General features: G+C 52.6%; 1 protein-coding gene across 1 annotated transcript; it reads right to left on the bottom strand.

Moving 5' to 3' along the window:
* Nucleotides 1–22,534: 22,534 nt before the first annotated feature.
* On the bottom strand, nt 22,535–23,751 carry LOC125078264 (interferon-induced transmembrane protein 1-like). The gene is made up of 2 exons (XM_047690591.1): nt 23,442–23,751; nt 22,535–22,820 (listed from the first exon to the last, which is right to left on the bottom strand). The coding sequence occupies exons 1-2, from the start codon at nt 23,688–23,690 to the stop codon at nt 22,629–22,631; spliced, it is 441 nt and encodes a 146-aa protein (XP_047546547.1). The 5' UTR covers nt 23,691–23,751; the 3' UTR covers nt 22,535–22,628.
* Nucleotides 23,752–25,925: the final 2,174 nt, after the last annotated feature.

Here is a 25,925-nt window from a genome sequence, read left to right as displayed (position 1 = left end):
CCTCCAGGGACTCAGTGCCTTCGGGGGCTCCTGGTTTGCAAGCCCCTCTTCTCACCCGTTTCTCTGGTGTGGGGCTGTTCACCCTGTGCCTTCTCAGAGGGAGCCAAGACGAGTTCTTGATTTTCAATTTCTGCACCTGCTCTCCTGTTGCCAAGCTGGGAGTGACAATCTCCAGGCTCCTTAGGTGTAGGGCTGGAGACCAGACCTTTTGTGTTGAACTGTTAGATTTCAGTGACTATCCTTTCCTTCAATTGATTTTCCCTCTTTATAAGAATAATGTCTATCTCCAGTATGGTACTGGCACAAAAACAGACACATAGACCATTGGAATGGAATAGAGAGCCCAGAAATGGACCCTCAACTCTATGGTCGCCGAATTTTCAAGAAAGCAGGAAAGAACGTCCAATGGAACAAAGACAGCCTCTTCAACAAATGGTGTTGGGAAAATTGGACAGCCACATGCAGAAGAATGAAACTGGACCATTTCCTTACACCGCACACAAAAATAGACTCAAATTGGATGCAAGACCTAAGTGTGAGAAAGGAATCCATAAAAATCCTTGAGGAGAACACAGGCAGCAACCTCTTCAACCTCAGCCACAACAACTTCTTCCCAGAAACATCGCCAAGGGCAAGGGAGCTATACAAAAATGAATCTATTGGGACTTCATCAAGATCAAAAGCTTTTGCACAGCAAAGTTGTCTTTTGGTCAAAACCAAAAGACAACTGACAGAATGGGAGAAGATATTTGCAATCGACATATCAGATAAAGGGCTAGTGTCCAAAATCTATAAAGAACTTAACAAACTCAACACCCAAAGAACAAATAATCCAATCAAGAAATGGGCAGAGGACATGAACAGACATTTCTGCAAAGAAGACATCCAGATGGCCAACAGACACATGCAAAAGTGCTCCATATCACTCAGCATCAGGAAATACAAATCAAAACCACAATGAGATACCACCTCACACCAGTCAGAATGGCTAAAATTAACAAGTCAGGAAATGACAGATGCTGGCGAGGATGCGGAGAAAGGGAACCTTCCTACACTGTTGGTGGGAATGCAAGCTGGTGCAGCCACTCTGGAAAACAGCATGGAGATTCCTCAAAAAGTTGAAAATAGAGCTACCCTATGACCCAGCAATCGCACTACTGGGTATTTACCCTAAAGATACAAACGTAGTGATCCAAAGGGGCACGTGCACCCGAATGTTTATGGCAGCAATATCCACAATAGCCAAACTACGGAAAGAACCTAGATGCCCATCTACAGACGAATGGATAAAGAAGATGTGGTATATATACACAATGGAATACTATGCAGCCATCAACAGAAATGAAATCTTGCCATTTGCAACAACGTGGATGGAACTAGAGGGTATCATGCTGAGCAAAATAAGTCAATCGGAGAAAGACAACTATCATATGATCTCCCTGATATGAGGAATCTGAGAGGCAGGGTGGGGGGTCGTGGTGGGTAGGGAAGGAAAAAATGAAACAAGATGGGATAGGGAGGGAGACAAACCGTAAGAAACTCTTAATCTCACAAAACAAACTGAGGGTTGCTGGGGGGAGAGGTGTGGAGAGGGAGGCTGGGGGATGGACACTGGGGAGGGAATGTGCTCTGGGGAGTGCTGTGAAGTGTGTAAGACTGACGATTCACAAACCTGCACCCCTGGGGTAAAGAATACATTATATGTTAATAAAAATAATTTTTCAAAAAGAACCATGTCTATCTCTTTATTGATGTCCTCTGCTTTGTGTAACTTTGCCTCCCAGTCTCCTTCGCGTCCTTGAGCTGGCTTTCCTCTAGCTCTCTGACCGTGTTCATAGGCTGTTCTGCGTCTTTTCCTGTGAGAGGCCACATCTGACTCTGACGTGCAGTTCCTGTGGGCTGCTTTCTCTCCGAAGAATGGGCCATAGTTTCTCGGCCTGCTCTTCCGTTTCTGCTGAAACCTGGACAGTTTAGACCATATGCTGTAGCAATGCCGGGTCCTGGCTCCCCCTTTCCAGGCTGGGGGCTGCTGTTGGCTGGTTCAGTACTGAGCGCCTGGTCTGGTTCTTTCATTCTCCCCTGGCCCCCGCTCGGGGAGGCACAGTGGCGGCCTCGGCCCAGTCACTCTGCCGTACCCATGTGTTGGCAGGGCCGCCTGACCGCACCCCGCTGACTCCCCTGACCGCTCGCTGGCCCTCAAGCAGTTCAGCCAGGCCGCCCTGTGCGGAGTGCTCTGCACGCGCTCCAGTGCAGTGCCGGCTGTGCTGAAGGAGCGTTTTCTGTTTTTCCTGACATGAGGACTCAGACCGCTTATTCCACGGTCTGCTCCTGCAAAGGGGCTGACCTACAGCTGAGACTGAAGCTTCATGGGTCCCTGCCTGTCCTCCCGCCTCCCTCCACCACAGAGGCACTGTCTCTGACACTGACCTTGGGCTTGAATGTCACGTTCTATTGCAGAGGAAGCTAGTTTTGGGGGAAGAGATTGGAACTATCTGCTTTGTGGCCTGCTTCTCTTGCCCAGCAAAACCTCTGAGCCGGGTCTCTGGAGCTGCTGGTGGAACTTCTCTCTGAGGCACCTCCCCGGCCCTCCAGGGGCTGAGCACTCAGTGGAGGGAAAGCCACTTGCCTCCCTTGGCTTGGAGAGCCTCCAGCTCATGACCCAAAGCAAGGACAATCCAGGTCCCTACATGCCCAGTGCTTCGAGCCCCAGGCAGAGCCTCTGTTCCACGACTGGGAGCTGCGCAGCAGGGAGCCCCAGTCTCGGACTTTGCTCACCGGGGGCTCAGCCGGAGGCGGCCAGGCAGGACGAGAAGTGATGAGGTCCTGCTCCTGCGGGGTAGAGCCCTCCGGCTGACACTGGGGGAGAGAGCCCTGTGTCCGGCCCTACGGTCGGGAGAGGACTCAACCCTGAGGACCTGGTGGGGCGAGGTGGGGGCAGAGTGTGATCTTGGCTCCTGGGGCGCAAGCTCTGACCCTTCTTTCTACGTGTCCGTAGCCATTCCCGGTAGAGGTCTCTTCACTGGCTATTTGGCTTTGGGGCCATTTCCAGAGCCTCTGCAGGGTCATTCGATGCAATTACCACAGGTTTGCCTGGGGACCGGGTCGGCTCATGCCTCCCTGCTGGAAGGCTGCCTCCAGAGCTTCTCAGAGGCATTTTCCTGTGGGCTGACAGCTTCCTGACCCGGAGCTCCAGACTCCTGGGCTCAGCACAGGCAGGGCCACGCTGGAGAGGGTCTTGCTTCCTCTCCTCAGATTCTGAGACCGAGGCAGGGGCTACCCCGACCCTTCCCTGCTTTCTAGCCGCTGCCTTCATCTTCGGGTTAAATTTCAGAACCCAGCAAGAATTTCTGGGAGTCATGGGCCTCACCCAGGAAATCAAGAGCTTTTTCTGTGTGCTGGACACGGCTCTCTGTGAGTGTCTCGGATATTTCCAGAAGGGCTGACTTGCACGAGGAGACTGGTATCTCTCACTGTCGGTTAATTTCTCGTCTGTCCCAAGTGAGACAGGTGGAAACTGGCCCGGGTTGGAGAAAGCCTCACGGAACCTCCTCAGCCCCCTTCCTGTGTCAGGACTCCCTCAGGGGTTCCTGCTGGTGTGGGGTCTGTCAGCCCCCGGGGAAGGGGCTGCTGTGGGTGAGTGAATTATGTGATTCTGGAGTCCAGGCTGTGCTGCTTTCCCGAGCCACAGCTCAGGGACGGACCAAGACCCCGCTATTCCTGCAAATGCCAGAGCTGGGGGAGGGACAGGTGGGAGGGAAAGGCAGAGAGACCCCAGGCAGTGACCTCCTTTGCAGGGTTAGGGCCTGGGTCGCAGCCGGCACTAGGGACCCCGGGAGCATGGGGCAGGTGTGGAGGGAGCTGTCGGAGGTATTTCCTCTTGGGGCCTTGGGTTTTCCTTACACTCATTCATCCGTGAGTCACTGCCATTCATTTATTTAATATTTTTGCATAGCAGCTTAGTGTCTCTCTCAGAATATCCTCTTCCCTAAGGATTATACATTTTTTTAGTGTACATACATATACCAACAAAGTATTTCTGACTAGATCTATATTTTGACAATCTCTCCTGTCAAGGTGACCTTGAAGCCCTGCGTGAGCAGAAGTGAAAACCAGAGCAGGCATGCAAATTACCAGAGTCATGAAGGTGTGTCTCCCGCCCCCAAAACCCCCTGGCAAAGGCTGGGTGATTTGCTGGTTCCAGCCTTAATCTCTGGGCACACAGGAGCTCACCACAAAAGTAACTGAATGGAAACTCAGTGTCTACGCCCAGCACAGAACCCAGGCCTCCCAGAACCGCACCTCCCAGACCCCGCGCGAACCTCCCTAAACAAACAGCGACAAAGCCCGGCAGGCAGAGGCCTGGCTTCTAGCACGGCCAGGTCATGGGATTGAAAATGTCTGGTTTTCCAGTAAAATTCCAGACCAAGAGTCACAAACACACAGTCCACACACAGAGGGACGCGTTCAGCAGAGCTGTCTTTGAGGGGACAAACACGCTAGATGAAGATTTAAAATATGATCGGGAAACCCCAAAGACACGTCGAACAAGTTAAAAGGAAACGAGAATAGTGTTTCGCTAAATGGAGACTATGAAGAAAGAGCGAAAACATTTTCAGAAGAATCCAGTAGAGATTCTGAGGTTGGGCAGTGCGCAAATGGACCGAGAATTCGCTGCGGGGTGGAGAACACGCCCAACCGTCAGAAGGAGTCAGTGAGCGATCGCGGAGGTCGCTAACTGGCATCATCGTGCGGAGGACAGATGTGTCGGGCCTCAGAGGCCTGTGGGATGCCAGCCACGGTCCCACACGGTGAGAGGGGCCCCAGAGCGGAGGCGAGAGAAAGCATAGAACGAGCATGTGAAGAAAGAATGGCCAGAAGCTTACCAAAATCAATGAAAAAAATCCCCACTAATCCACGTGTCCAAGAAGTTCCGTAAATTCAAGGAATGACCCCAAAGAGATGTGCACATAGAAGCGTCACAGACTGTCCAAGAGATGTGCACATAGAGGCGTCATGGACTGTCGAAAGTCAAAGACAAAGAAACTCAGGCACCCAGTCTCGGGGAGAGGGGCATCTCATCGTCGTGTTTGCTGGCGTTGGCCCGTGACTTAGGAGGCCCAGCCTCTTCTTCTGTGCTCTCCCGCCCTTGAATGTTTTCCCTGGAGAAGTGTCTAACCCAACCCTTGGCCATTCTGAACTGGGTCATTTGTCTTTTCCTGTATTTGTGTCCTCTGTGTCCCCTTGAGCCAGTCTGGAGATGGTGTGTGTGCCGCACTCTTTCATCCAGCTTTTCCGACCCGTTGGTGTGCCACAGTCCATGGCACTCCCATAGTCCTGCTATTTCTGGAAGTCAGTTGTAGTGTCCCCACTTTCATGTCTGACTTTAGAAACCGGAGTCTTTTTTCTTCTTAATCCATCTAGCTGAAGGGGTGTCCATTCTGCTGGTGTTGTCAACGAACCCACTTTTGGTGCGTCAATTTTTGTTACACCTAAACGTTATCATTTCCTTCCTCTGGCCTTCATTTTAGTTTGGTCCTTGTTTTCTCTGGTTCCCACAGGGAAAGGCCTTGCACTGGTCCTCTTTCTTCTCTTTGTGTAGGAGTCTCTGCCTGAAGGAGTTCCCTCCGAGAGCTGTTTGCCCTGCTTCCCAAAATGCTCATACGTTTGGGTTTATTTTCACTCATCTCAAAGCTCTTTTTGTCTATCTTGTGATTTATTCTTTGTTTTTCTGCTTATGCAGGGAATTTCCCTGCTTTACTTCTTTTTTTTTTAAGTTTTTATTTATTTATTCATTTGTCAGAGAGAGAGAGTGTGCACAAGCAGTCAGAGGCAGAGAGAGAAGCAGGCTCCCCGCTGAGCAAAGAGCCCGATGTGGGACTCAATCCCAGGACCCTGAGATCATGACCTGAGCCGAAGGTAGTGGCTTAACCGACTGAGCCACCAGGTGTCCCCTTTTTTTTATTTTTTAAAAGATTTTTTTTAGAGACTTTATTTATTATTTGACAGACAGAGATCATAAGTAGGCAGAGAAGCAGGCAGAGACAGAGGGGGAAGCCGGCTTCCCCTCCAAGCAGAGAGCCCGATGCGGGGCTCCATCCCAGGACTCTGAGATCATGACCTGAGCCGAAGGCAGAGGCTTAACCCACTGAGCCACCCAGGTGGCCCAACTGCTTTACTTCTGTTACAGAATTCTAACTGTATTTCATTGAGGTCAGATAAAACATTTTGTATGATTTCGAGCTGTTTTCATTTATTGAGACTTGTTTTATGGCCTCACATGTGTCCCATCTGGACAGTGTAGCATGTGCCCATAAGAATGTGCATTCCTATGTTAGTTCAGTTGGGTTGTACTTGCTGTGAGACCACCCCACAGGACGAGAATGTCCCCCCACCCTCCCCAAAACTTCTGATCCCAGTGTTGACTGTGACGAGGCCTCACGTCCGCCAAGAGGCTGAGGTAAGGCGTATTTCTCACACGATGATGAAGATGCGTTATGGGGAGAGCGAGGTGATCCCAGCAGATTCATGAATGGCTTGAGGGGGCAGAGCAAGGAGGCTGCTCGAGGCTTTTAAGGTGGCTTAGGAACTGGGGCCGGGACGTGATTTGCCACGCGTGGTTTGGACTCCCCTCCGGCGCCAAAGGAGACAGCAGCCAGGCATTCTTGTCAGCTTGATGTAGAGCAGAAAGGGAGGCCAAGGGTGAGGCTTGAAGCTATCAACAAACATCAAAAAATGGAATCAGGGGCACCTGGGTAGCTCAGTGGGTTAAAGCCTCCGCCTTCGGCTCAGGTCATGATCTCAGGGTCCTGGGATCAAGTCCCGCATCGGACTCTCTGCTCAGCAGGAAGCCTGCTTCCTCCTCTCTCTCTGCCTGCCTCTCTGCCTACTTGTGATCTCTGTCTGTCAAATAAATAAAATCTTTTTTTAAAAAAAAAGTGGAATCAGACTTTTGATCACAGCTCACACCCGATATGCGACTGTGCCTGAACTGTGCCTTCTTTTTTTTTTTTAAAGATTTTATTTATTTATTTGACAGAGAGAGATCACAAGTAGATGGAGAGGCAGGCAGAGAGAGAGAGAGAGGGAAGCAGGATCTCTGCCGAGCAGAGAACCCGATGCGGGACTCGATCCCAGGACCCTGAGATCGTGACCTGAGCCGAAGGCAGCGGCTTAACCCACTGAGCCACCCAGGTGCCCTGAACTGTGCCTTCTTTCATTTCACTTCACATGAGCCTCTTTGAGGGACCCATCATGGCACTCTGTGCGGCCTGCGGGCTGAGGCTGGTCGGGGCAGTGAAGGTCCCACTGAGCGCCTCACTGGGGAGCCCGGCCTGGGTATCTGAGAAGTGAAGCAGGTGCCTTTTCGAGGTCAGGGATCTCTGGAACCCTGGAGGGGATGAGGAGTGTCTCTGGGAGCCTGTGCCGTGGTTGTAGTATGTGTAGAGACACATGAGAGATCTGTGAGACAAGAGATTGGCAGAATTCAGTTCTTTGCCCCTAAGTCTATAAAATGGGACGATGGGCCATGCGCTGACCACGGCCTCTAGTACTGACCACGGCTTGCTCCCTCCATCCTCATCCTTTCAGGGACTCCCGGTCAGGGGACAACAAGCAGCAGCCTCCTTGAGCACCACCAAGCACCGTGGCGACCTGGCCCCTGTGGCATGAACTAACTCGCATGTGGGTTACAGCTTTTGTGTCCTGCTCATGAACTGGTCCTTCCTTAATTATAAAGCACCCTCCACGGGGGCACCCGGGTGGCTCAGTCGGTTAGGCGTCCAACTCTTGATTTCGGCTCAGGTTGTGGTCTCAGGACTGAGTCCCATGTTGGTCTCGGAGATCGGCATGGAGTCTTGGTGAGTCTCTCCCTCAGCCCCTCCCCACCCCACCCCGCACTCTCTCCCAATAAATACTAAGTAAAATTTCTAAAAAAATACCCTCCTTTATACCCAGTGACAACTACCTTCAAGTCTGTGCAGTCTGACCCTTAGTGTCCCCAGGGCAGGCCTCTTCCCATGGCTGCTTCCAGAGCAGATATCTTCCCAACCTGTGTGTGTTGTCCAACCAGAAGGCTTCCTGCAGACTGCCTTTCTTCGGATCACGTTTCTCTTTTTTTCTGTCTTTCGATTGACTGTTTTACCTATTTACATTTAATATATTTATTAAGGTAAAATGACTTTGATTTGCCATTTTTCCTAAATGTCTTAGGTCTTATTTTCTGTTTTCTCTATTCCTCAATAATTGCCTATATGAAATAGATCATTTGTATTTTAATTTCCTTTTCATTTATTTTACTATATTTATATATTTTTTAAGATTTTATTTATTTGACGGAGAGAAAGACACAGCGAGAGACAGAACACAAACAGGGGGAGTGGGAGAGGGAGAAGCAGGCTTCCCACTGAGCAGGGAGCCCGATGTGGGGCTCAGTCCCAGGGCCCTAGATCATGACCTGAACAGAAGGTGGATGCTTATCAACTGAGCCCCTCCGGCACCCCTATTTTACTATATTTTTTTGCAAGTTACTTTCTTGCAAAAAGTGGTTGCTGTGGGGCTTAAGACTAGCATTTTGCCTTATCATAAACCGGCTTTAAATAACCCAAGTTAATTTCAATAAAAGCCAAAACATTGACTGATGTTTAGTTCCATTCACTCCTTCATCTTTCATGACATTTTCATCACACATAAATCTTTATTCATTGTATATAATAATATTCAATATAAATACCAGATTTATAATGTTTCTTAATGCAGGCACCTTTTAAATAAAAAGAAAAGGTACAAACAAAAATACATTTATACGATTTTTATCCAGTATAGTTACTTGTGTGGATCTTACACTTCTTCCTGTGAATCTGAGCCACTGTCCACTGTTCTTTAATTTTAGCCTAAAGAACTCCTTTAAGCATTTTTAATTTTTTTTAAGTTTATTTATTTATTTATTTATTGCAAGAGAGAGGGAGTGCAAATGGGGAGGAGGGGCAGAGGGAGAGGGAGAAGCAGGCTCCCTGTTGAGCAGGGAGCCTGACATGGGGCTCTATCCCAGGACCCTGAGATCATGACCTGAGCTGAAGGCAGATGCTTCACCGACTGAGCCACCCAGGCGCCCCTCCATTCAGTATTTTTGTAGGCCCGTTCTGCTAGCCTAGAATCATTCCTGGGTTTGTTTATCTGGGAATGTCTGAATTCCCCTTCACTTGTGTGGCTACTTCTGCTGGATATAGAATTCTGGACTGACCATGACATGTCATGGCCCTGCCTCCTGGTCTCCATGGTTCTGATGGGACACCCCTCCTGATCTTCCTGGGGAGTCCTTCTACAGGAGGACTTGCTTCTCTCTTGGGGCTTTCAAAATTGGCTCTTTGATTTCACTTCCAGGGGCTCAGTTATCTTGTGTCCAGGCTGGGTCTCTGCATTAACCTTCTGTGCTGCTGTTGAACTCATGGGACATGCTTTCACCACATCTGGCAAGTTTTCAGCCCTTATTCTTCACGTCGAATTTCTGCCCCTCCTCTGTCACTTGTCTCCGCTCGGGATGTCCATGACGCACACATGCGCTCGTACCCTTTACGAACCCACAGGCCTTCGAGGCTGACTTAATTTTTCTTCTTTTTTATTCTGCTTCTCAGACTGGATAACCTCCATTGACCTACCTTCTAGCTCACTGACTGTTCTGCTGCTGCCTCTAGATGCTGCTGACCTCTTCTGTGAGATCTTTGGCGGGGGGGGTGCTGTTTCACTCTGTAAGTTCTACTTGGTCCACTTAGAGGACTTGTATCTCTTTACCGATATTTCGTACTTGGTGGGAGTTCCTTCTCATACTTTACTTTGTTTTTGTGGTTCCTTTCAGGTCTTTGAACAGATTTCAAGAGCTGATTTAAAGTCTTTCTCTAGCATTACAATATCTGGGGTCCCTCCAAGACAGTTTCTATTGACCCCTTTTTTTCCTGTGTATGAGCCGTACTTTCTTGTTTATTTGTTTATCATGATGCTTTGTTGAAAATTGGACTTTGGGGGCACCTGGGTGGCTCAGTGGGTTAAGCCTCTGCCTTCAGCTCAGGTCATGATCTCAAGGTCCTGGGATCCAGCTTGCATCGGGCTCTCTGCTCAGCGGGGAGCCTGCTTCCCTCTGTCTCTCTGCCTGCCTCTGCCTGCTTGTGATCTCTGTCTGTCAAATAAATAAATAAAATCTTCAAATAAATAAAATAAAATTTTCTAAATAAATAAGGAAAAGAAAATTAGACTTTTATTATTTTTTTATTTTTCACAAAAATTGCACTTCTAAAATAATACAAGGTAGCAACTTGGGAAACTGAATTCACCCTCTCCCCAGCAGGGACTGTTCTCCCCACTTCTGCTGTGGCCGCGCTCTTGGTTCTCTTCTCTGAAGTAATTCTGGTCAGTCTATTTGCTTGGCCCTCTGCGGCCACAGACGTCCCTGATGAAATCTGTGGAGCGCTAATGTTTGGACAGAGATTTCTCAAACTTCTGACAGCAGAGATCCTCTGTCTTGGGCCGTGCTGGGGCCTGCCAGGGCTTTCCGGGCGTGAGCACCGCCCCACGGGCGCGCTTGGCTTCCGGAATCCCGGGAATATGTCGGATTTTGTCCATTTTTTTTCGTTTTTAAACTGAGACGACGTTCACGTAAGGGCGATGACGGTTCAGTGCCTTCACCATGTTGTGCCACCGCCACTCCCTCTAGTTTCAAAACTGTCATCAGCTCCGGGAAACACCTACCCGCTGAGTAACCCGCGCCCACTCCCCTGTCCTCGGGTCCTCTGATACCCCGACCCCACGGGACAGCTGCGCGCTCCGGGGACCTCCGGGGAGCGAGAGCACGCAGTAGCCGCCGTCTGTGTGCGCCTGTCCCGCGGGGTCGGGGCGCAGCTGGGGTCCGTGCAAGCCGCGGCCTGTGTCGGGCCGGGCCGGGGTCCCGCTGCCGCCGAGCACCGGGCCGGCGCGGAGACGCACCCTGTGTCCCCGCCATCTGTCCCCGGCGGCGGGCGTCTCCGCGGGCGGGAATCGCGCCGCCGTCACCAGTGCGTGTGCGCTCCGGGGCGACAGGGTCCCCGCCCTCGGGCTCCCGGCCGCGCTGGGCCCCACGGCGGCGGCCCCTCGGGGTGACTCTGCGCCCCCGCGCGCCGAGGCTCTCCCTTCCCCGCGCCTCGCCGGCGCTCGCCGCGCGCGGTCTTGCTGCGGGGGAGGTCGTGGACCCCCCCCCCCCCCCCCGGCGGTTTGGGTCGCGTTTCCCCAGCGACCCGCGACGCGCTCCTGGGCTCTCCGTGCATCTTCCCGGAGAAACGTTGGTTCAAGCTTTCTGCGCAATTTAAAACTGTTGGACATTTTCAAAGTCCCCTACGGACGTCTCATCCGCCAGCTTTTCCTCTTGAGCTTTCGGGTAGCCCCGGGCCTGTCTGCCCCGAGCGCTCTAGGCGGACGCAGCCGCGACCTTAACCCGTTTGCCTTTAGTTCTTCTCTGATGCACTTCCTAGATGACAGCTTCTAACCCACTAGCCTTATTTATTTTTTTAAGATTGTATGTATTTATTTGTCAGAGAGAGACCGCAAGCGGAGGGAGGGGCAGAGGGGGAAGCAGGGTCCCCACTGAGCAAGGAGCCCGAGCAGCTCGATCCCAGCACCCTGAGCGCAAGGTCGCGGGCCTCCAGATGCTTAACCAACGGAGGCACCCAGGCGCCCCTGAATCGTTTATTTCCGCCCGAAAATTTTCTTCTAACATTTCTTACAAGGTAGGTCTGCTGACAAAGTCCTTGTTTTTGCTTGAGAAAATACGTTTCATCTCACTTTAAAGGAGTAATTTCAGTATATGGGGAATTCCAGGTAAATGGGTTTTTTCTTCTTTCAACATTGTAAATATTTCACTCCACTTCTTGCTAGCATGCTTTCAGAGCCGATGTTTGGTGCAATTCTTTTATTTTCTATAGATAGGGTGTATTGGTTTAGGTTTTGGTTTTTAAATCTGGCTTTTCTCCATATCTTTGCACTTTGAATATGATATGTCTTGGGTTGAATATCATGAAATATCCCGTTGGTAGTGTTTTTCCCCTTAATGTCTACGTTGTCCAGTATTGTTACTAAAAGTGTCCCAATAAATTTGCAGTTAATGTTCCCTGGCGTACAATTTCCATTTTACGAAATTCAGTCTGTTCTTATCTCAAAAATATGTGTCTCCCTGGAAGAATAAAGGCTTCTATTTTAAATCAACTCTAGCGGTCAGTGAATTCAAGTCAGTCTGGCATGTTATTATTGGACTTTCTTTGGCTCTTGCTTCTCTTCAGCCCCTTTCTTACTTTCTCTGACCAGACGATCCGTGCCCCAGTCCGTCGCAGGGTCCGCGCCCTGTTCCTGAACTCCAGATGCTTCTCCCAGAGCCCAGGACGCAGCCCCGGTTTGTTAATACCAGTGTCTGTCAGCGGTGGGAGTATTTCCCGACAGCTAAGCGCCTTGAAGACTTCACCCCTTGCTACCGGCCAGCTGCACCTTCTCTTCTCCGTGCCTTTCGTTTCTGCATGTGCGTCCGCTGCTCATACTTCGTCTCCGTGAATTCACGTTTTCTTAATTCATTTTCTGCGATCTCATTTGACGGCTGAGTACTGAGTACTCTCTATTTAACTATTTTATCTTTCATTAGTGGTTTCTAGATGAATTCTGCTCTGATCATAGAACACACTATCAATTATTTAAACATTTGAAGTTGTTTTATATTTGCTGAACACTTGGCAACTGTCGAACTCGAACAATTCCACAATTTCAACAGATCGTTCGTTTGTACGCCGCAGCCTACGCAAACACGTGGAGTGCAGCGCTCGTGGAGCCCAGTAGGTCAATTTTCTTAGTGTTTTGTTCAGATGTGTGATAATATTACTGAATTTTAAAAAAGATTTTATTTAGGGGCACCTGGGTGGCTCAGTGGGTTAAGCCTCTGCCTTCCGCTCAGGTCATGGTCTCGGGGTCCTGGGATCGAGTCCCACATTGGGCTCTCTGCTCAGCAGGGAGCCTTGCTTCCTCCTCTCTCTCTGCCTGCCTCTCTGCCTACTTCTGATCTCTGTCTATCAAATAAATTAAAAATTAGAAAAAAAATTTTTAAAGATTTTATTTATTTGACAGAGAAAGAGAGTGAGAGATTACAAGCAGGCAGAGAGGCAGACAGAGGGAGAGGAGGAAGCAGTCTTCCCACAGAGCAGGGAGCCCGATGTGGGGCTTGACCCCAGGACCCTGGGGTCATGACCTGAGCCAAAGGCAGAGGCTTAGCCCACTAAGCCACCCAGACACCCAATATTACTGAATTTTTACATGTATTTTTTCCCTATCAAATTGGTTTTATCAGCCCTGAGGGGTTTGTGTTAAATATTTACACTGTGGGGGCGCCTTGGTGGCTCAGTGGGTTAAGCCGCTGCCTTCGGCTCAGGTCATGATCTCAGGGTCCTGGGATCGAGTCCCGCATCGGGCTCTCTGCTTGACAGGGATCCTGCTTACCTCTCTCTCTCTCCGCCTGCCTGCCTCTCTGTCTACTTGTGATCTCTCTCTGTCAAATAAATAATAAAAAAATAAAATCTTTTTAAAAAAAATATTTACACTGTGGTTATGGTTTCATTGTTTCTTGTTGTGTTCCTGTTCCCATGTATATGTGCTAAAAAGTTACATATTTAGACTTTTAAATGAGGTACTTCATTAACCCACATTTAATATAATTATGGATATTTTTGGATTATATTCCTCATGTTCTCATTTTTCACATTTTATTTACTGTTTCATTTGAGTTTCTAGTTTTAAAAATATTTTATTTATTTGAGAGACAGAGAGAGCACAAGTACTTATTTATTTGAGAGAGAGTGAAAGAGCACAGAGGGAGGGGCAGAGGCAGAAGCAGGCCCCCCAGAGCGGGGAGCCTGACGCGGGGTTCGGTCCCAGTTTCCCGGGATTGTGACCCAGGCCGAGGGTAGGCGCGGTGCGGACTGAGCCCCCCGGCGCCCGAGCTTCTGAAACGCGGTTCTAGCTAGCTCTTGCAGAATGCACCGCTCCAACAAAGTCTCTGGGGCACAGGGGCACAGGCGTGCACGGTCCTGTGGGTCAGCAGTAATGGCTTTGCCTTCATGTCGCTGCTGGCTGGGGGCACGCCGCCTTCCTCAAGCATGTTTTTGGCTACAGCAGAGTTACAAAAGGCCAAACCCCATATATAAACATTTTCAGGACACTGCTCACTTCACTTTTATTGATTTTTTGTTGGTCCAAACGTGTCCTGTCGCCAGGCCTGACATCCAGGACAGAGTCCCTGACAAAGCACATGGCTGTGAGGCCAGGCCATGGGCTCACCTGTTCCCTTGAGCACCTAGTGCTCTCTTGCCTCTGTGTCCCAGCACCCTGCCATTGCCATGTTTGGAATGAATGCCACTTTGCTGTGTAAACCCTTGTCAACATTTTTTGTCTTCAGAGCAGGTCCATTGTTCACGTTTCATCCTGCCAGGAATGACACCAGCCTGGGGCCGAGGGGCACACTACCGGGTTTCCATCAGTGCTTCTGCGGGTGTGTCCTTGGGCCCCCAAGCACTGGCCGGTGTCCTTGTAAGCTGTGCTGTTTGCCTCTTGGAGGGTGCTTTTTGCTCATGTCATTTGCCTCCTACCAGGGGAAACTCCAGGCCCACCTGGATGGGGTCAAGACCACTACTGTCCTTCATGTTGGCTGAGCTTATACTCCGGAAGTACGCTGGAGACTCAGTCAAAAATGCCATGATGACAGCTAGCGAGAGGGGTTTTCTTAAGACCAAGCGTTTTATTATGTGACATTTTAGACTTTGGCTTGCACGTTGGTTTGAGTAATGTTTTTCCTCTTTCCCACCTGTCAGCACTGACTGGTACATGGATCAATTAACCCTAAAGCAATAGAAAAACCACATGGTTTCTGAGATATTTGCAGGTAGGATAATGGCTATGCAGTTCACTGCATAGCCAATGCGTGGGACACACTCAGGCCCCCGACTGGGGCTGGGGCAGGAGCCGTTGGGGGAACCCTTCACGCCCTAGACAGGACTGATGATTGTGGGCCTGAGAAAAGCCCAAGGGACAAGCATGGGAACGACCCAGGCGCCACAGCAGCCTCCCAGGCTCAGCTCTCACCCCCACACTCAGGCCTGGAGTGCCCAATCCTTGAGGGAACAGTGCTCTGGGCAGGGGAGGTCGGCATCCGCGCCAAGCCAGGCTGCACTTTGCACAGAAGGGGCTCGTGTGGTGGTAGACACAGTGAGGTGTGAGAGCCCTTGGGGGTGCTCATCTGAATTAATCCAACTGTGAAGGGCTGGCGGAGTTTCAGCCACCTGCTCGATGGGGTCTGGACCCGATCTGAACAAGGGCCCCACGGGGACGACGAGCCACAGCACTGAGCAATCTGGAGAAAGGGAGGAGAAAGGGAACGTCTGGGTTTCCTCATGTTTCCCTCCACAAGGAGAGCACAGGCACATTTTCCTGGGTTTTCTCAGGGTGTGGAAGGGGACTCAGACTGATAAAATTTGAGGTATTTCCCATCTTGTTTGGACCTCGAGATGAAGGTGGCGCCTAGACTCTCTCCTCCGGGCTCCGGAGGGGCTGATGTAATTGGACGTGGCGGAAGCCTCTAGGCCTGCACACCATGGGGCACCGGCGTGACCTTGCCCTCCTCCCCTGAGCTCCTAGAGCTGGGAGCCTGCTCGGGACCCTGTGCGAAGGGGAGAGCTCAGATGGCAGCTGGGGCAGGATGGGCTGCGGGGGCCCCTGCTCTCCCAAGCTTTGACTGATGAGTCGGAAGCTGAAAAAGACCACCGTGCAGAAGGGCAGGAGAGAAATCTCGCAGGGAGTCTGTTTCCGCGGATCCCACCACTACCCTTCCTCCCACGCTCACCCGTATTTTGGAAAATTAGCTTATAGATAAAGAAACTTAGTTGTGTACATAGATAAGCTTAAAACTTAGAACTTAAAATATTGTACATTTTATACTCTATTTATTTCACCACAATTTTTAAAAATTGATTTTGAGAGTTTATTCCTTACCTTTGTGGGGTGATGGACTTTGGAGTACTCAACTTTTTCCCATGCGGTTTCATTTTAACAACAGCTGTGTTTCATAATCAGCACAGAAAATTCCTTGACAGTCACCAGACCACTCTTATGAGTTAGCAGGAGCTGGCCCCACACATCCCTACTCCAGGACATGTGAGGCCACACAAGGTGCGCCACATTTGGGGGTCAGCATCTTAACGTCCTTGAGCTTGCCCCTAGAGCCTGGGCAGGAGCCGAGGGACAGTCGTGGGACAGCAGCTGGATGACACGGGTACAGCAAACGGCCTCACTGGTCTGGAATGTTCTGCCTCCGGCCTCTCGTGCAGATGCTGGACCCACTCGAAGCTCTGACTTGGTGGGTCTGGTACAACCCTGCTCATGGTGAGCAGGTCAGACCCAGGGACACCTGGTGGCTGGCCCATGTCCCCACCTGGCTGTGGGGGTGGTCCATGGCTCTTACCCAGAAGGCCACTGATCCAGTGTGAAGATGAGCCCACCACCACCATTTATCTCTGTTCCCATTACTGGTCTGAGCAGTGGAAAATGCCTCCTGGGAGGGGACAGGGGCCCCACCAAGAGCCTGATTTGGGCCAGGACTCCATTCAGAACTTGGCTTCCATGTACCCTCATCCAGTAACTTTCTGCCACTTTGTCATCAGTCCTTTTCTTTGCCTTTTTTTTTTTTTTTTTTGGTCATTAATTACCCCCATTTTTGCTTTTACACATTTTGGCCAGGGTTTACCTTCACTGAGAGGCACACATCTTAGCTGCTCAATTTTAAAACCGGGAGGCACCCGTACTTCCATGGTCCAGAGCTCTCCAGGGTCGGATCTCGCTCCTGATGACATACAAGAGTTGGTCTGTCAAATCAGTGCCCGCATGAAACAACCATTAGTCGCGCAGGAACATGCTGGCACAGGAAACCCCAAAGCCCACCCTTCCACCGCTGTAGCAAGTAAACTGGGGAAATGATCTGAGTAACATTTTCCCACTCTGGGCAGTAAAAACAGCTGACAGAAATCAGAGGAAAGCTTAACCAAGAAAAAGTCGTGAAATCCCAGTGCAGTGGTTTGTGGCATTTTAACTCATGCTCACTCCCACCTCACACTCAGCTGGGCAGCAGCCGCAGCCTGTCACACACTCTTCCACAAGTCTAAAGAGGAGGAAACACCTGTAACTCCCTGGAGGAGGCCAGCCTCACCCCGACACCAAAGCCAGACAAAGACACTGCAAGGAGAAAACTGCAGACCAAAATATCCCTTATGAAGACAGATGGGAAAAGACTCAACAAGTTCCTGGCAATCTGAACTCAGCAATATACTAGAAAGACCATACACCACGACCAAATGGGATTTGTCCCAAAGGTGCAAGGGTGATTTAAGAGATAAAACACAATTATTAGGGTGCCTGGGTGGCTCAGTCGTTAGGTGTCTGCCTTCAGCTCAGGTCATGATCTCAGGGTCCTGGGATCGAGCCCCGCATCGGGCTCTCTGCTCAGCGGGGAGCCTGCTTCCCCCCTCCTCTGTCTCCCCCTCACCTACTTGTGATCTCTGTCAAATAAATAAAATCTTTAAAAAAAAAAAGAGTTTAGTTCTGTGCACACAGGATGGATTTCATTTATTTATGCTTTAATTCCTTTCAGCAATATTTTGTAGTTTTCAGCACACAAGTCTTGCATCTATTCGGTTAAATTTCTTACCAAGTAATTTTTTATGGAACTGTTGTAAATGGACTTGTTTTTTTAGTTATATCATAGGGTTGCCAATTGGTACTGATTTTTGTGTATTGATTTTATCACCTGCAATTTTGCTAACGTCTGTAATATTTTTCAGTGATTTTGTCAAGTTTTTCTGTTACAAGGTGGTGATGGTTTTATTTTTTCCAGTCCTGATGCCCCCTTCACTTTCTTGCCTTCTGCCCCAGTTGGAACCTTAGCTACAGTGTGGGATGCATGTGCGGCAAGCGACGTCCTCGTCTTGTTCCTGATCTGGACAGGAGCTTTCAGGCTTTCTTTTTTTTTTTTTTTTTAAGATTTTATTTATTTATTTGACAGAGAGAGATCACAAGTAGACGGAGAGGCAGGCAGAGAGAGAGAGAGAGGGAAGCAGGCTCCCTGCTGAGCAGAGAGCCCGATGCGGGATTCGATCCCAGGACCCTGAGATCATGACCTGAGCCGAAGGCAGCGGCTTAACCCACTGAGCCACCCAGGCGCCCTCAGGCTTTCACCATCGGGTATAACGTCAGCCGTGAGCTGCCCATAGATGTCCTTTATCAGGTTGAGGAATTTCCCCTCTATTTTTAGGTTTTTACTATGTTTTTTATCATGAAAGTTTGTTGGATTGTGTCAAATTACTTCTTCTGTCGTAACTGAGATGAGCCTGTGCTCTTTCTTCCTTCTCTTGATACGGAGTATCATACTGATGATTCTTTACGTAGAAGTATGGTTGACACACAACGTCAGATTAGTCTCAAGCGTGCGGCACAGAGACCCAGCAAGTATGTATCGTGCTGTGCTCACAGGAAGTGTGCTGCCGTCCGTCACCTGACAACACTGCTGCAGCATCACCGGCTGCGTTGCCTCTGCTGTGCCTTCCGTCCTTCTGACCCGTTCACTCCCTAACTGGAAGCCTGGGCCCCCCACTTCCCCCGCCACCTTCCTCTGACAACCATCAGTTTGTTCTCTGCATTTATGAGTCTGATTCTGCTTTTTTTTTTTTTAAGATTTTATTTATTTATTGGACAGAGAGAGAGACAGAGATCACAAGTAGGCAGAGAGACAGACAAGGGGCGGGGGGAAGCAGACTCCTCACTAAGCAGAGAGCCCGATGTGGGGCTCAATCCCAGAACCCTGAGATCATGACCTGAGCCGAAGGCAGAGGCTTAACCCACTGAGCCACCCAGGCGCCCCCACACCTGAACTCTTAACATGATTAAGACGGCAATACCGACTAAATTTATTTACAGTTTCGATGCAATCACTATCAAAATTCGTACTGTTTTTTTTTTCCCAGAAATGGACAAGCTGATCTTAAAATTCACATGGAACTGTCAGTCCAAAACAATCTTGGAAAAACAGAACAAAGTTGGGGTGCCGCTTTCCGACGGCGCACAGGAGGAGAATAAGGCACAAACACGTCCGCTACAGGAGGGGGAGGGGCAGGGGGCGACAGGAGAGAAGACCCCTCGGTCTCATATTTACTGGAAAGGAGGTGACAACCAACAAGACCATGAGTCTTGTAGATAAGTAAGAAGAAAGGCAAAGTCTGTCTGGTACCCGTAGTCCGTGACCTAGAGGGAGCGAGCCCATACAGAAGGGTTGTCTGCAGGTGCTCTTGGGGGAAGCGGATAATGGAAACGAGGCAGGCGGTGTCCCCCCCAGCTCGGCTTCAAGGACGCATATCGTCCTCTCTCCAAGAAACCTGTTCCCAGTACATGTTTTTCTTAAGCCTACATCTAGCATGCCTGGTGGCTAGTACAATTTCTCATGGGTTATATTTTAAGCAGTACATTGTTCTGAGGGACGGTTACATAGGGGCTCACACTTCCTGATTTCAAAACAGACTGTGAAGCCACGGGAACCCAGACAGCGGGGCACTGTCTTGAGGACAGACATACAGACCAACAGAAGAGAGCTTAGAGTCCAGTCATAACCCCACAAAAATGTACAGTGAACTGATTTTCAACAAGGGTACCAATGGTGCTGAGACAATAGAGACCCACGTGGCAAGGACGAGTCAGACCGCTAGCTTGCAGACCACACAAAAGTCAACTCGAAACGGATCCAAGACCCAACAGAAGAGCTTAAACTACAGAACAGAAATATGAGAATAAACTTTGGGACCTTGGATTAGGCACTGGGTTTCTTAAATGGGACGTAAGCACCAAGAGAAGAGATAAATTGCACTTTGGCAAACTAAAACATTTGTACGTCAAAGGTGAGAAGGCGACCTCCAAGAGGACAACGCTCTTGAGATTCCTGTGTCTGACACGGGACAGTGTTCAGAGCACAGGTGAACCACCAGACCAACAGCCAGATGAGTAAAAGGACGGAGACTTGACCGGGAACAACCAATGAATGAGCAGAGCAGGTGAGAAGGCGCCAGCAGCAGCACGTACCAAGGAAACCCACGGCGGACCACGGCGACATGCCACTGCCGATCAGGGGGCCTGCTCTCATTTTGTTGAGGTGAAAGTAAGTGTTGGTGAGAATAAGGAGAAACAGAGGCCTTGCACCGGCTGGCAGCCACCTGCCGGGTCCTCACAGAGCTGCAGGTGGGGCCGGCCGGGTGGCTCAGTCAGTGAGCCACCTGCTCTTGGTTTCAGGTGGGGTCGGTTGTGATCTCTGGGTCAGGCTCTGTGCTCAGCAGGAAGTCTGCTTCTCCCTCTCCCTCTGCCCTTGCTCGTGTGCTTTCTCTCTTTCTGAAACATATAAATCGATCTTTTCAAAAAAAGTTACACGAGCTGTGACATGACCGTCATTGCACTCCTTAGAGCACTGAAGAGAAGTAAAAACGTGTCTGCACAAAAGTTTCCAACACATTATTCCTAAGAGCCAAGAAAACTGGAAATACCCAAATGTCCATTGATCGATGAATAAAGAAGCAAAATACATTATGTCCTTACGACACGATATTTGTCAGCCAGAGAGAGGGTCGCAGTTCTGACTCCTGCTGCAGCTCAGGGGAACCGTGAGAATATCAGTTCGGTCAAACAAGGCAAAAGAGGCCCGAACTGTAGGCTTGCCTTACCGGAAATCCCGCTAAAGGGGCACCCAAAGCAGCACAGGTGGGCTGTTGTAGGGTGGGGTTGACACCACGTAGTTGGTGCTCCTTGGGTACCTGATGTCTTTTGATGTCAGTGGTGGGGGGACACAGTCAGAACTAGAGTCATGACAGCTACACACACCAGAAACATGAAAGGCCACGTGCACTTTCCATGGGTAAAATGGCAAAAACTTGTGTTTTGCAAGTTTTATCTGATTAAGAAGTGAAATCATATAACCCTTAAAGAAACCATAGTAAAAGTAAGTGACGATGAGGCAAAAACACGGCCCCTGGCAAGGACTCCCGCGCACGGCACCGCTGGCGGCTGAGCTCCTGCCCCTCGCCACCCCCTCCGCCAGCAGGGACAGTCCGCTAACTCCCCATCCCCCGGCTGGGCTGCTGCCTGGGGATCACCTGGCTGGGCCACCAAGTGCACAGGCGCCGGCGCCGGCTCCCCGGGCTCCCGCAGTCTGAGCGGCAGCGGGACCGCCCCAGGGAGGGTTGGCCTTGCGAGGGGCGGGCGACGCTGCAAGGACCCGCTCCCATCCCTGCGGGGCTTGCGGGGTCCTGGGAGGGGTGCGGCCACAGCCCTCACGTCCCGGCTGAAAGGGCAGGGCCGGCCTCCCACCCACAGCTCAGGAAGACGGTCCCAGCCCGCACTACCGCACCAGAGCTGCGGCGACTGGGATGTGGGTCCTGCAAGGTGGGCCACCCTCTCTGGCAGCAAACACAACCCTGGGACGAGGAGCTTCTGCAATCACAGCTGAGCGGGGAGACACCTGCAGGCCAAGCGCAGGTCACTGGACTGTCCTGGCTGCTGACCGTGGGGCACTGGGAGGGCGGCCCGGAGAGGAGCCGGGCGGCGTGGTTGGGGGGCACCTGCAGCCCAGGCTTCTGCAAACAGCACTTGGGAGTTTCTGCCCTCCGGCTTTGGGTGGAGGGATCCCAGGAAGACAGGGATGGGCGGGACTGCAGAGATGCCAGGGTTCAGTCCAGAGGGGGCAGCGGGGTGGGGCAGGGGCGGAGCATAGATGTGTCCTGGGCCGGAAGGTAGTTGCCTCCCTGCCCACTCGGCTGGGGATCAGGGCGACAGGCCCTCTTCCAACCCAACCCCTAGGCACGGATCCGCCAGCGCCCCTCCTCCACCCGGGGTACCACAAGTCCTGTGGCGCACCCTCGAGGTGGGTCGCTGCGGTTGGGGCAGGGATACAAGTGTGGCTGAACCACAGCAGGAGTCGAAGTGTGCAGCAGAGGAAGGGGGAGGTATTACCAACCACCTCACACCGCTGTCCCACTGGTTGTGGGTGAGCGTTGGCCTTGGGGCATCTAGTGTCCACAATTCAGAGGCCCAGGCAGGAGGAGGCAAGGGTGCACCGCTCTCTGGAGAGCAGAGCACTACGAGGACAGGGCTCCAGAGGAAGACTGTGGATGCCCGTATCAGGAGCCCTGCAACTCTCCCAGCCAGAGGGATCCTGGAACGCTAAGGACATTATGAACCCAGCGCCTGCCTTCTCCAGATAAACCCATTCGGTCAGGACAGCAGATCTCTGGGAAGAGAGCTCGACCTAAAACCAACGTCCATGTGTTGCCGCAGCTGGCAGTCAGATACAGGCCAGGCCTCAGCCCAAGCCCACCCGCCCCACACATAACACAGAGCAGAGTACAGGGGGGCAGTGGGGCACGTGCTCTCAGAGGCAGGATGGGGAATCTGTGAAAACACGGCACCCCACACACAAGCGCTTTATTGACTGCAACGGTAGACTGACGCGGACAGAAAAGGCTGCGTCCCGGGGGACAGCCTCAGGCCACGGGCAGCTCCTAGTAGCCTCCATACTGTCTGACCGTCTCGGAAATCATCTGCGGAATCATCAGCGATCCAGTGACAAAAAGGGTGATGAACGTGATGGTCAGCAGGAGGCCCAAGACCAGGGCCCAGATGTTCAGGCACTTGGCGGTGGAGGCGTAAGTCTGGGCCCCAATCATGTCACCCACCATCTTCCGGTCCCTGGACTGCGGGGGAGAGATGGAGGGTGGGGTCAGGACAGGGTCCTCAGGTGCCTCTGCCCCCACCCCGGGGGTGGTCCCTGCCCAGAGCAGCAGGGTCCACCTGCCCTTCACCCTCCCATTCCCTGGAGCCTGAGCAGGAACCACCCCCACCACCGTGGGCCCCTCCCTCCTGGGGCCTCCCTCTCCTTCCTCAGCCTCTCAGCCTCTCAGGGGACCCCAGGGCTTGTCCTCCCTCTGCTTTGGCCCCTTCCCTGGCCTCACACCCTATGGCCATGGGTGGGGGCGGTTTCCTGTGAGTTCTTTGTTCTTTTTGGGAGAGCCTTAGAGCCTCCAGTGCATCCGAGGGCTGTGACTTCCAGCACTGGTCAGCAGGGGAAGTCCTTGGAATCCTGGGGATAAAGGCTGCTCATGGCCATCCCCAGGCCCCCTCCTGCAGCCTCACTGCAAACACATGCGCGTGCACACACTCGCTCACATCGTACACAGTCACTCACACGCACACATACACACACAGTCCTCTACACGCACGCACCAGCGCACACACACGTGCGCACCCTCTGGCTAGGCGGACCCCCGCGGGCACCTGCACCTCCCGGGAGAGCCCCCTCAACCCCACACACGCACCTTCACAGAGTAGGCGAAGGCCACGAAGCCCAGGCAGCACCAGTTCAAGAAGATGGTGTTGAACAGGGACCAGACGATGTGGTCGGGCACGGCTGTCTCACCACGGATGTTGATCACGGTGGTGGTCACGGGAGCCGAGCTCTGGGGGGGCCCGAGCACAGCCACCTCGTGCTCCTCCTTGAGCATCTCGTAGGTCGGGGGGACGCCGGCGTGGGTGCCAGGGAAGAAGGGCTGGGCGTTGTGGCTCATGGTGGGACACGGAGACCCTGCTCTGGGCCCTCCCTTCCCCAGTAGTTTCGATTTCTCCAAAGATTCCTTTTTTGGTGTTCAAGGAACTTGGGAATGGGCTGGGTCCCAGGAGGCGGGCCCAACTGTTCAGTGTCGGGTTACACCAGTGCGGGGGCGTCGGGAGGGCAGAGGTCTCAGGGGGCTGGTCGTCCCCGAGGGCTTCCTGTCTCCGCTCCCGCTCGCCTCACTCTGGATGGAGAGGGGGTCCTGCGGACCTTCCCTAGCTTGTGCGTCTCCCCACCCTTGCCCCCAACCCAGGCCCACATCCGCTGCAGGCCCCACAGGCCCCATCCAGACTCCAGCCGCCAGATAGAGCCCCCAAGCCTCAAAGCCCATCCTTCAGGGGTCACAGGCCTCCTGTCTGTTGACCTTCCCTGGTTCTGAAGTCCATGCTGGGGGCCGGGGGGCGGGGGGGGGTGTTTTATTATGCACGCAGGTCTGGCCCCGCAGCCTGTTGTGTTTCCTGTCCTGGAAGGAGCCTCCAGGGGGTTACTGGGAGTGAGATCACTGGGCGTCTCGGGACACGAGGAGCCCACTGTGGTGGGAGACAGGAAGACTCCGGGCCAGGTGGCAGCCACTGGGAGCACGTGGCCGGCACACTGTGCACGCCCAGCTATTCTCCTCACCCCTGCCCCCATCGGGTCACTAGGCGTTGCTCTGTGGTTCCAGGAGGAAGTCCGGCCTTCCTCCTCGGCTGTCCGGCCTGTGCCCACTTCTCAGGAGAGTGTCACCTCAGGTCAGTAGCCAGGACTCAGCTCTTTCTAAGAGTGAAGGCTCAGTCATCCTCTTGCTGCCTGTGGTCCTGGCCTGCATGGAGCGGGGTGTGGAGAGCCGATGGCCCAGGCCGGGCCTGGCCTGTTAGGAGCTCTTGCCCTCACCCTAGAGGCCCAGTTGGCTCAGGGCCCCCAGACCAGCATGAGGTCTGGGTCTCTGGCCCCGGTCGCCCATTTTCCAGGTTCCCACCATTTCAGCCCCCTCCCTGGGTTCCCTTAACAGGTGTCATCTGCTTCCCGCCTCGGGGTTCCCCCCAGTCAGGTGTCCCTGGAACCCAGTCTTCTGTTAAATCCTGCCTGTGTGTGGTTCTGCTGTCCTGTGGACCCACTGTGCCCCAGTGATGAAGTTCTAGAACCTAGGTGAGGTTCGGTGGGGTGAGGTGGAGAGGGGTGCAAGGTGCCAGCTTCTGCTTTGTCCTCAGCCAGCTCCTGCTCCCTCATCACCAGGAGCGGACCCATCAACCCCGCCCATGTACACATCCGGAGTGTAGCCGCCCCGGGGCCTGCGGGGCCGCCCCGGCGCTCCCGGGCCCAAGTCCTGACCGGCTGCTCTCAGGGTCTGGGGGTGCCCCTCCCACCACGGCTCATCCCCCGCCACCACGCGATGTCCCTGCTCGCGGAGGGGGCGGCTGTCCCACGGGCGCCTGAGGAGGTGGGCGCCCCTCCCCCGCGCTGGGACTGGCCGCGGGCTGTTCCTGAGCACGGGTGACTTCGGGCTCCTGCGGTGGACGGGGTCCAGGCTTCTCCGGGCTTCACTCCATCCCCGCCAAGCTCAGCGCGGGTCGCAGAATCTGGGCCGCGGAGCGCCTTTGCGACGGGAGGGGACGGTCTTGGCCTGGACGAGGCGCGCACCCTCGCTCTGTGTGCGGCCTCCCTCCAGCCCCGGATCCCCAGCTCCGCGGCCTGGCTCCCGCCACCCCTGCAGCGCCCGGAGGCCTTCTCTGTGCCCATCTAGGAGTCCCCGCGTCACCCCCCACGGAGAGAAAGGCCAGTGTCTGCCTGCCTCTCTGCCCACTGACCAGTCCCTTCGACGGGGCTTCAGGACACCGTGGCATGGGCCTGTGTTGCAGTCGCATCTCTGTCCAGCTTTCTGCCTCATGCTGAGCTGACCCACGGAGAACCAGGCCAGGAATTCTTCCTTCCCATCCTCGGTTCCAAGGGGTTGTCCCTGCAGCCCTGGCAGGAGTCGAGGGACAGGTGTGGGACAGCAGCTGGATGACACGTGTAGAGCAAACGGCCTCACTGATCTGGAACGTTCTGCCTCCGGCCTGTGGTGGGCCCCAGCAGGAGCAGGTGCCAGCCCACTCAAAGCTCTGACTTGATGGATCCAGTACAGCCCTGCTCATGGTGGGTAGGTCGGCCCCAGGGACACCCAGTGGCCCACGTCCGTTTTCAGAGAGAAGACAGGAACAGTTATGGCAGG

This window comes from Lutra lutra, chromosome 10 (assembly GCF_902655055.1).
Source record: "Lutra lutra chromosome 10, mLutLut1.2, whole genome shotgun sequence".
Lineage (NCBI taxonomy): Eukaryota > Metazoa > Chordata > Mammalia > Carnivora > Mustelidae > Lutra > Lutra lutra.
The sequence above is the reverse complement of the archived record's forward strand: the minus strand, read 5'-3'. Positions and strand labels throughout refer to the sequence as shown.